The 11,697-nt window shown below is 38.4% G+C and overlaps 1 protein-coding gene across 1 annotated transcript; it reads left to right on the top strand.

Annotated features, from left to right (window-relative positions):
* Positions 1-6,763: 6,763 nt before the first annotated feature.
* On the top strand, positions 6,764-10,955 carry LOC142606378 (uncharacterized). Its single transcript, XM_075777740.1, has 6 exons — positions 6,764-7,625; positions 8,001-8,224; positions 8,339-8,618; positions 8,896-8,954; positions 9,672-10,094; positions 10,296-10,955. Exons 1-6 carry the CDS (start codon positions 6,764-6,766, stop codon positions 10,953-10,955), a joined length of 2,508 nt encoding a protein of 835 aa, XP_075633855.1.
* Positions 10,956-11,697: the final 742 nt, after the last annotated feature.

Here is an 11,697-nt window from a genome sequence, read left to right as displayed (position 1 = left end):
AAAAAATACTCTTGTAGCAGTGAAGGTCTAGGTAAAATTTTTTGCTTAACTGCTACAGTGCTCATGTATCAATACATGAGCCCTATAGCCCAAAGCTAAAAAAAAAAATTAGTTTTTTATTCAACTCCAATTAAAATAATTTAAACAAAATGCCTCTCTCTCGGTCACTCTCATCTCTTCACCACTGAAGCTCTCAACTCTCTCAACTCTCATCTTTTCTCTTTCAACTCTCTCAACTCACTCAAGCTCACCGCCGCCGGCCCGTCACCGAGCCACTAGCTGAGACCCACGCCATCCGAAGCTCTCAACTCTCTCAAGCTCACCGCCGCCGAGACCCACCAGCTGAGACCCACCGTCACCAACCCACCAACTGAGACCCACTGCCGATCAACCCTCTCAGCCTCAAACCCACTCCATCCCAAGCTCTCAAACCCACGCCGTCACCGACCCTCTCAGCTGAGACCCATCACCGATCAACCCTTTCACTGCCGGTCAGCTCAGACCCACCGCCGATCAGCTCAACCCTTTCACTTCAGGTCAGTTGTTCTTTCAGTTTATTATTTTAGATGCAATAATTTTTTTCCTGTTAATCTTGTTTGTGTTGTGAGGTGGTGCATGATGGGTTGAGATTGATGGTGATTAATCCCATTTTTGATTTTCTAGTTTTTAATGGTGATATGGTTTTGATTGTGAGCTTATGAACAGGGTTTTGACAAATATAGTAAAGATGAGTGTGTTATGAGTTTAATTTAGATGGTGATAATTGGCTATGGTGATGGTGGTGATGGAGAATGAGGCGAAGATTATGGTTAATACAAGGTAGAACCTTGGTTTAGTTTGTTGTAGAGACTAGAGATAGAAGTATAATTGGAAATTTGGAAGTACAATTGTTGTTATTGGCAGTTTGAAACTTTTCTGTGTGCAGGGAACTTTGTATTTTTTTTGGCTTTTGATTCAGTCCATCCATGAATGGACAGAATGTATTTGTATTGGAATGTATTGGGATTTTTCTGTTTGCAGGAATTTGGGAATTTTCTGTGTGCAGAGGGAACTTTACATTTTTTTTTTGTGGCTTTTGATTCAATCCATCCATCAATGGACAGAATGTAATTGGAATGTATTGGGATTTTTCTGTTTGCAGGAATTTGTTGTGCAGTGGAAGAGTCGGTGGCGGTGGAAGAGGTGGCGGCGACGGTGGTGGAAGAATCGGTGGTGGCGGTGACGGTGGGCGGCGGTAGCGATTGCGATGGCAGTGGAAGAGTTGGTAGTGGCAGCGGTAGTGACAGTGATAGCGGTTGCGGTTGGTTGTGATTATTGTTTATTGTAATAAATATATTATTTTATTATAGTGGATATATTATTTTATTGTAAAAATTATATTATTTTATTATATTGAAAGCTAAAATAGATCCACTGCTGCAGGATGTTTTGTAAAGTGTGTAAGTAAAATAGATAAAGTAACTTTTTGTGGAGCTAAAAAGCTAAATTTTTAGCTCCACTGCTGTGGATACTCTAAACAGGACTTGAAAGTTATCCTGTGAGAAAAATATAACAAGACCAAGTATATTTTTCCGAAATAAAGATAGATACAGAGTGAGGGCGAAAATGATCATATACCATCTTTGGCCAAAATAACTAGCAATTTACCACTGTTTGTGAAATATTTTATAATGTACAGGGCTAGCTCAACAAGTGATGTAATTGATGCAATCGCCTAAGGCCCCAAATAAAAGAAAGCCCCTACTTGTAATATATATATATATATAATATAGATCTATATATTTTAATTAAAAAAATTATGTACTTTATTGGTCAATAAAATGCATTAAAAAGACCTTATTGTATCTTAAAATGCAGAAAATTAAAAAGGGAAAAAAAAAAAACAAAAATAGTCAAACTTCAGCTAACAAAATTCAATTTTAGGAGACAAATTTATTAACTCATTTTTGAAATATGCTAAAATCAAAATTAATATCAAAAGAAATTATTAATAATACAACGTAATTGTCTTGAAATATGCTAAAATATAAATTATAAATTTCAAAGACAAAAGAAAAAATCTCTCATCTCTCTATCTCTCTATCTCTCTGCCTCTCCATCTACATTCTTACCTTTCTTTTCTTCATCTCAATTCTCGATCTTTTTCTGTAAGCTCGGTCTAGTTTTAAATATTTCTTTGTGCATTCTCTTCAACTCACAATAAATTCAAAATTGAAAAGGGGCAACGTGGGTCTTGGGCATACTTGATACTAGAGGTAACCTTCTCTCTCTTAGTATACGTTTGGATAGAAATTATTTTCCTACGTCTGGCATTTCGCGTTTTCTTTTTTTTTTTATGCATGCGTTTAAGCTTTTAGAAGATAAAGTACACTGTTCACGCAATGTTCACAAGACCCAAAACCACGTTATTTAGAAAAATATTAAAAATAGGTCACACGGTATTATTTACACATTAAAAAATTATTTTACTACAATATTTTCAGTTTTTAGCAAAATAAGCTATATCCAATCTCTATCTTTCCAAAAATTAAGATGAGGTGCTTGCTATTTATTCAATTTAAATAGGCGGAAATCATTTTTTCGTCCTTACATTTTCAGTCAATTCTCACTTTAGTCCCTACATTTTATTTTTACCGGATTTAGTCCCTATCCTGAAAAACGTTTTCCGGTTTGGTCCCTGCCGTTACTCATTTAACAGAATTATCCTACGTGGCAAACGGTCCAACAGTAAATGCTAACGTATCCATTAAAATAATATTAAAAAAATTATTTACGTTTTTAAATATTGCACATCAACCATTTAATATTTTTTTTTTAAAAGCCACATCAGATTAAAATAATATAAAAATTTCTAATCTAATTTTTTTTAAAGAAAATAAATTAGTTAAATTTTTTTTTCTTTTTCTGGAACAACATGAAGAATTCAGAGCTATGTGTTCTTCATTTTCTTTGTGTTCTTCCCCAAAAGATTGACTTATATTCTTAGCAAATTAATCCTTATGGCTTGAGGAATCTTTCTTGAGAGAAATGAGTCAAATCGGACTATTCTTCTCTCTTCTCTCTCACTTTTTTCTTTGTTCTCACTTCTCTCCCTTTGTTCTCTGTTCTTGTTGAGACCCAGACCCACCAACCTAGCACCCACCGTCGCCGAGGCTTGTTCTTATCTCCCTCTGTTCTCTGTTCTTTGTTCTCTCTTCATGGGTCTGCGTGGATTGAAGGAGTCGTGGATCGAAGTGTGGGTTTTTGGTTTGGAGTGTGGATCTAAGGAGTTGTGAGCGTGGATCGAAGCATGGGTCTGATTGTTCGTGGGTCGGAGCATGGATCAAAGGAGTCGTGGGTCGGGGTGTGGGTTTTTGGTTTACCTCTTCTGGGTTCTTTGAATTTGTCCCATCCGCTCTCTTGCATAGCCTCCTCTGGTCTCTGAGGCCGTGTAGGAGTCAATACGTAGAACAGGGCCAATGAGACTTCCAATTTCCTTCAACACAGAAGCATTATAGAACTCAATTGGCAATTCAGGCAATCTAACCCATACTGCCATCGATGTGAGCTTAGCCTCATAAGCTTTAAAGTAAGGTTCCCAAGGCTTAATTGCAAGAAAATTTTCCCCTATAAACCAAGGACCTCCCTGAAGAACATTGTCATAATCATCACTGCAACTAAAACGAATCAGGAAGAAGCCTCTACCCAAGGTCACACAGTCCATCTTTTCCATTAGTTTCCATAAAGCATTGATCTTGAAAGTGAGGTAGTGGAATCCAACAGACCTACCATACAGTTTCACTATCAAAGCTTTCGACCAAGGTGCTCTAATACGAGCTTTAGTTTTTTTTGGAAAGTTTCATCTCAGCCATACCTTCTGTTAAAGGCTCCATCTCAGCTTAGGACTCATAACCTTCCTCCTAATCTTTGCAAAACTTAAAAGCCTGCTCATACGCTCCAGGGATATCTCCCACGAGACTATCCTTGTAGCTCACTGATTTCCTAGGTTACAAGAAGCTTCTTGCACCATTGCTTTCTTTGAATTTCTTAACACTACGATGCAACTCATTTTCTTCTTTGCTTGTACGTTGGGCTGGTGCAGAGAACTCAACTTCCATTGAGATATGCAATTAAGACTTGAGAAAAAGTCGTACGAATTTATTTTACTTGTGTGTAGTTTGAGCAAATGCTTGTATTGTTTTCATTCTCTCATACTCTCACTCTGTGGTGAAAATAGTCAAATATCACGTTTTGGTAAAATTTGTGGCAAACTAGTACTGTTTGAAAATTGAGTTCTAAATAGGATTCGAGTTCAGTGAACTCAAGGCACGGCTGATCTGGAACTTGTGCAAGTTAAAAAAAAATATGGTACTCAATATTATAGAAATTGAGTACTTCTTTTTAGTACTTGATCTTTTTGAAGTCGATTACTTTTTTCTTTTTTCTTTTTCGTACAAAACTTTTAAAATTACAGAAAGTAGCGCAGCTTCAAATAATGAATCTGAAAGTTTTGTTTTGGGCCTAAACAACTAGTGTTTATGTCCATTCCCACAACTTATCTTTCAATTCAACCACTCCTATTCCAACTTCCAAAGCATCATAAAGCAAAACCAGTATTGTAATAAAAAAACAAAATACCTAAGCAATTGGCGGTTATGTCCATTCCCACAACTTATCCATCAATTTAGACACTGTTTTTCCAACTTCCAACGCATCATAAACCAAAAACAGCACTCTAAAAGCAACCACATCAGCTCATTTAAAAGATTTCGTCTATATTACACAAAAAACCTACTTTTAAGATTTTACACATTCACTTTTACAAAACACCCACATCAGTTCATCTATCCTACCACCTCTATTAATTAAATAATCAATTTCCTCACTTTTTTATTATTACTCTCAACTACCACACTATACATGCGCACCTCTCTCTCTCCTTCTCTTCATTTCTGATTCATTTCTCTCTCTCTTCTTCTCTTCATTTCTGATTCATTTCTCTCTCTCTCTCTCCTCTTTCTGATTCGCTCTCTCTCCTTCTCTTCATTTCTCTTTCGCTCTCTCTCTCTCTCTCTCTCTCTCTCTCTCTCTCTCTACCCAGATCAACTCTCCCTCTCGATCAACTCTCTGATCCGTCCCGATCCACTCGCTCCGAGCTCCAATCCACTCGCTCCAAGCTCCGATCCACTCCGATACGCTCCGATCTACTCTCCCTAGCTCCGATCCGAGCTCCAATCTACTCTCCCTAGCTCCGATCCGCTCCGATCCAAGCTCCGACCGCTCCAATCCAAGTTTGTGTATCTATGTTTTTTTTTTTTTTTGAGCAAGTGTGTCTGTGTTGATTTTCTATGTGGATGTGTTTGTGTGTGGGTGTGTTTGTGTGTGGGTGTGTTTGTGTGTGGGTGTGTTTGTGTGCATCTGAGGAAAAAGAAGAGGATGAGGAGTTGAGTTTTAGCTGGGTTGGTTGAGCACGGAAAGGAAAGAGAAAAAAAGGAGCGAACGGAAATGATAAAATAATGGTATAAACGAGCTACAGTAACCGTGTTAATATACACGGTTACTGTAGCTCGGGGATGGATTTACAAAATTTTAGACATTTTTAAACCCACTGATGTGGGTGTTTTTTAGCTCAAAATGTGTAAAATTGGTAGTTATGTTTATTTTAAAAACTTTTACATCCACTGATGTGGATGCTCTAATAAGAAAAAAAGTTACACTTTATTAGCTTAAAGTAACATAATCATGGTATTTTGTTTTTTACTAGAGTATGTTTATGGTGCTTTGGATGTTGGAATAGGAGGGTCTGAATTGATGGATAAGTTGTGAGAATAGACACAAATACCAGTTGTTTAGGCTCAAAACAAAACTTTCAGTTTGTACTTTTAAAAGTTTTGTTCCAAAAAAAAGAGAAAAAGGAAAAAACTTCGTTAAGATCAAATACTACAAAAAAGCACTCAATTTTCATAATATCGAATATTATATTATTTTTTTATTTATGCAAATTTCAAATTAGTAGTGTCACGTTCAGGACTCACCTAAGTACTATTTAAAATTTAATTTTGTGAAAATCAAGTACTAAAAAAAGTGATATTTGCTAAATATTTCTAAAACCGTATTAATTTGCCACAAATTTTGACATAAACACTAGTTGTTTAGGCCCAAAACAAAACTTTCAGATTCATTATTTGAAACTGCGCTACTTTTTGTAATTTTAAAAGTTTTGTACGAAAAAAAGAAAAGAAAAAAGTAATCGACTTCAACAAGATCGAGTACTAAAAAGAAGCACTCAATTTCTATAATATTGAGTACCATATTTTCTTTTTAACTTGCACAAGTTCCAAATCAGCCGTGCCTTGAGTTCACTAAACTCGAATCCTATTTAGAACTCAATTTTTAAACAGTACTAGTTTGCCACAAATTTTACCAAAATGTGATATTTGACTATTTTCACCACAGAGTGAGAGTATGAGAGAATGAAAAAAATACAAGCATTTGCTCAAACCACACACAATAAAATAAATTAGTACGACTTTTTTTCAAGTCTTAATTGCATATCTCAATGGAAGTCGAGTTCTTTGCACCAGCCCAGCGTACAAGCAAAGAAGAAGATGAGTTGCATCGTAGTGTTAAGAAATTCAAAGAAAGCAATGGTGCAAGAAGCTTCTTGCAACCTAGGAAATTAGTGAGCTACAAGGATAGTCTCGTGGGAGATATCCCTGGAGCGTATGAGCAGGCTTTTAAGTTTAGCAAAGATTAGGAGGAAGGTTATGAGTCCCAAGCTGAGATGGAGCCTTTAACAGAAGGTATGGCTGAGATGAAACTTTCCAAAAAAACTAAAGCTCGTATTAGAGCGCCTTGGTCGAAAGCTTTGATAGTGAAACTGTATGGTAGGTCTGTTGGATTCCACTACCTCACTTTCAAGATCAATGCTTTATGGAAACCAATGGCAAAGATGGACTGTGTGACCTTGCGTAGAGGCTTCTTCCTGATTCGTTTTAGTTGCAGTGATGATTATGACAATGTTCTTCAGGGAGGTCCTTGGTTTATAGGGGAAAATTTTCTTGCAATTAAGCCTTGGGAACCTTACTTTAAAGCTTATGAGGCTAAGCTCACATCGATGGCAATATGGGTTAGATTGCCTGAATTGCCAATTGAGTTCTATAATGCTTCTGTGTTGAAGGAAATTGGAAGTCTCATTGGCCCTGTTCTACGTATTGACTCCTACACGACCTCAGAGACCAGAGGAGGCTATGCAAGGTTATGTGTCCAGTTAGATTTGGATAAACCCCTTATTAGTTCTATTTGGGTGGGAAGGTTAGTTCAAAAGGTTTTATATGAAGGTATCTCTTCTCTTTGTTTCTGTTGTGGTAAGCTTGGACATAAGCAGGAAAATTGTAGACTGAAAGTGAGGAAGCCAAATGGAGAAGATGAAGCTCAGGTCTCGTTGGAAACCAATAAGATTAGTGAGAATGTCCAAATTGAACCTAACTACGGGCCCTGGATGGTAATTACAAGGAAAAAAGGCTCGGTTCGGATGGGAAAAGTTAGTGGGCCAACAAAGTCTGATAACCCATCCCAAGTTAAAGCTAGGGGCAATCTGGACCTTTCCCAAGCTTCAGCTCATGTGGAAGCAAGCGCTAATCTTGGTGAGTCAAATTAGAAGGATTTCGCAGACTTTAGAGAAGAGACTGCACATGTTATAGCAGTTCAAGACTTGCAGAATAGCTCAACAGACCCTACAGACGAGACCACACATGTTGTGGCAACCCAAAACCCGCTAATCAGCCTTGAGATAAGGAAGGATTGCGTGATGGAGGATTGCCTTGAGAACCAATTTGTTGCGTGTCAATAGGATTTGAAACAAACTTCTGGAAACAAAAGGAAAGTTTTAGCCAAAAATAAGGGCAAAGGAAGTGAAGGGCTGGGGATTAGGATTTCAAAGAGTCAAAAAAATTATAAAAGCCATAAACGGCTATCTCACAACGCCGAGGGTAAGAGTGACTTGTTTTTGTCATAAAGAGGTTTGGGGAGTGATCTTCAACCTGAGTATGGAGAGGATTTTGATAGGGCTGACCCCTCTGCCATGGTCTGGATGGGCCATTTGGTACAAGAATCGAGTGGTGGCTATTCCGGTCGAGATAATTTCGCAAATAAGAGCGGCGTCAACGAAGACTCCGGGATGATTCGAGGAAGAGCTGGGGCAGGCTTGGAAGCATCTCTTCCCTATAACACCGAAAAGCATCAGGTTGGGGAATCTTCCATTGGAACACAATGCGTGGTTTCTCATGCCCAATCCGTGATGGAAATTTCTCATTGACGTTCCGGAGGTCTCGTGGGAAAATGCAGAGGAGCTGAGTAGGCAAAGGAGGCCATCCATTGTGCCCCATTGGGACGAATCCGGGTGGATCATTCAAGAGAGGAAGCTTGTGGATTTCAGAGGGATGGCCACGACACACATGGGAAATCATCAAACTCTAAAATTGATCCAAATCATGGCTCCGGTGAAGATATGCAATGTACTTCTGAGTTGCAGAGAGGATATCTTGGGCATTCTGAAGCATATGATAATTTGGAAACCGGATTGGGGGACGTCCAAGGATCTTTTGAGGAGGATGGGGTGGAGTATGGTGGAAGCAGCGGCAATGAATACTAATCCACCAGAGATTGAGGTGCCGTTAGGTCAATTTGTCAAAATGAATGTGCTACTCTAGAATTGCAGAGGTGCTTTGAATCTGAATTTTAAGAGAAGGATCTTTGAAATGGCAATTAATCATAGGCCAACTATTTTTGTGGTGACAGAGACTAGAGTGAGAGGAGACAGGGTAGCAAAGATTATAGAATGTCTGCTTTTTGATGGGTCTATCACAACTGATACAATTGATTATGCTGGGGGATTGTGGATTTTCTGAAAATCAGAAGAGGTGGAAATTCTCCCTCTATCGTCCACTGAGCAAGAAATTCATGCTAGTGTTAAGGTGCGTTCATCCAACCTTACTTGGCTTTTATCTGCTATTTATGCTAGTCCTAAGTTGGCTGAAAGAAGAATTTTATGGGATAATTTAAAAATTGTAGCTCGTCTCCATAATTTGCCTTGGCTAATGCTTGGAGACTTTAATGAGGTTCTTTGTACTGATGATAAATTTGGTGACAATCATGTTAATTTAAATAGAGCCCTAGAATTTAAGTACTGTCTAGATGAGTGTAATATGTTGGACTTGGGTTTTGTGGGTCCTAAGTTCACGTGGACAAACTGTAGGCCCATCTCAAGTTTGATTTTAGAAAGGATAAACAGGTGTTTTGCTAATCCTGTGTGGTGCATTCTTTATCCAGAAGCCTTGGTGACTCATCTTCCTAGGGTTTTTTTGGATCACTGTCCAGTCTTGATTGAGTTGTGTAGAGTTAGTGTGAATCAACAAAATAAACCCTTTCGTTTCCAAACCATGTGGTTATTTCATCAAGATTTTCCGAGGGTTGTTCAATAAGCTTGGACTGATAGAGTTCTACAAGAAGCTATTCTGGAGTTTGTAAACAGAGCTAGAAAATGGAATTTTGAGGTGTTCAGGAATCTTTTTGCTAAAAAGAAAACAGTATTAGCTAGACTTCATGGGGCACAAAAAGCTCTAGCCAATAATCCCAATGAACTCCTTTTGGAGTTGGAGCAGCAGTTGATTTACTCTCTAATTCTTATGTAGGAAAAGGAGTATTGGGCCCTTAAATCTAGATTAAATACTGCCACTTTTGGAGATCGTAACACATCCTTCTTTCATGTCTCTACAATAGTTAGGAGACATAGGAATAAAATTAGGTGCCTTAAAGATGCGGGGGGAAATTGGCTGACTAATGAGGTTGAAATAAAAGACTACATAAGGAATAGCTATAAGAAATTGTATGAGTTTGAGCTGATTGCGTCCTCCTTGACTTCGAATGTCTCAGAATTCTTTTGTTGTTTTCTGGAGGAGAATGATAGAGTTAGAATTGATGGTGGTGTGACTGAAGAGGAGGTTATAATTGGTTTATGGGCTCTTAAGCCTTTTAAGGCACCAGGGTTAGATGGTCTGCATGTGGGTTTTTACCAACGCTTTTGGATGGTGGTTAAAAATTCCGTGTGTAATGAGGTAAAAGGAATTTTTGAAGAAGGTTGTGTGCCAAGTTACCTTAATGAGATCTTGATTTCTCTGATCCCTAAATGTCAAAATCCAGAAACCCTAAATAACTAAAGGCCCATTAGTTTATGTAATTCGGTGTATAAGGTTGTGTCTAAGATCTTGGTGGCTCGGATTAGGCTGCTGCTTAACAGTTTGATATCGCCTATGCAGACAGCCTTTGTTCCTGGCACAAGAGGCATAAATAATGTTCTAATTGCCCAAGAATTGTTTCATGCCTTGGATAAAAAGAAAGGAAAGACGGGCCTTATGGCTATGAAGTTAGATTTGGAAAAGGCTTATGACAGATTAAAGTGGAGCTTTATCTATAGAGTGCTCCAAGCCTATCACTTTCCCCCTAAATTCTCCAAGATCATTATGAGCTGTGTTACGTCCGCAAGTACCTCTATATTGGTTAATGAAGGTGCCTTAAAGCGCTTTGAACCATCTAGGGGCATAAGGCAGGGGGATCCTTTGCCCCCGTACCTTTTTATACTCTGTATGGAGTATTTGGGGCATCTCATTGAGCAGAAATGTGTGAATGGAGATTGGATACCTCTAAAGGCTTCTAAGGATAATTTGGGCTTTTCCCATCTCCTTTTTGCGGACGACATAATCCTTTTCAACAAAGCTGATATGCGTGGGTGTGAAGCAATTTTAGATGTGCTTGAAAATTTTTGTAGAGAGTCTGGCCAAAAGATCAGCCCTGATAAGTTTAGAATTTATTTTTCTCCTAATGTGAGTGATGAGTTGAAGGAGGAAATAAGTGAAAGGTTAGGCATTAAGGAGACCAATAATATAGGGAAGTATCTCAGGTTCCCTCTTAAGCATTGAGGGGTTCCTATAAATCTCTATAATTTCATTGTGGAGGGGGTTATGAATAAGCTTGCGGGATGAAAGGCGAAGTACCTTTCCTTTGCAGGGCGAGCTGTACTTATTAAGACAGTTATGTCAGCAATTCCAAATCATGTAATGCAAGGGGTTGTGTTACCTGTGCATGTCTGTGAGAAATTGGAAAGAATTAATCGAGATTTTCTATAGGGGTCCATGATTGAACGAAGAAAGATGCACATGGTGGGTTGGAGTAAAATAGTGATATCCAAAGATGAAGGGGGTTTGGGAATTCAAGAGGCTAGAGCTAAAAACATAGCCTTATTATCCAAATTGAATTGGCGAATGTATCATGAACAGGATGCTTTGTGGGCGAAGGTTATGCTAAAAAATATTGTGTCAATTCGAGGGTAAGATCTAGAGATCCTAAGAAACTCCTATCATCCCCTAATTGGAAAGCCATCAGCTTGGGTTTCCCTGTTTTCAAAAAAGGTATTGTATGGGGGATTGGTAATGGTTCTAGGGTGAATGTATGGTTGGATAATTAGATTAATGGTGATTCATTACGGGTGATGATTGAAGGTCCTCTCATGTAGGAAGAGCTAAATTTGAAGGTCTCGGACCTGTGTTGCTGTCATGGATGGAAACGGGAACTTATTTCCTTCGACTTGCCTCAAACCATTAAAGAGAAAATTAAGGCCATTCCAATTCAAATGTATGGAAGTGGGAGGGACACGGTGATGTG

The sequence above is a fragment of the Castanea sativa genome, chromosome 8, assembly GCF_040712315.1.
Source record: "Castanea sativa cultivar Marrone di Chiusa Pesio chromosome 8, ASM4071231v1".
Classification (NCBI taxonomy): Eukaryota; Viridiplantae; Streptophyta; class Magnoliopsida; order Fagales; family Fagaceae; genus Castanea; species Castanea sativa.
This window is presented reverse-complemented; position numbering and strand designations above follow the sequence as displayed.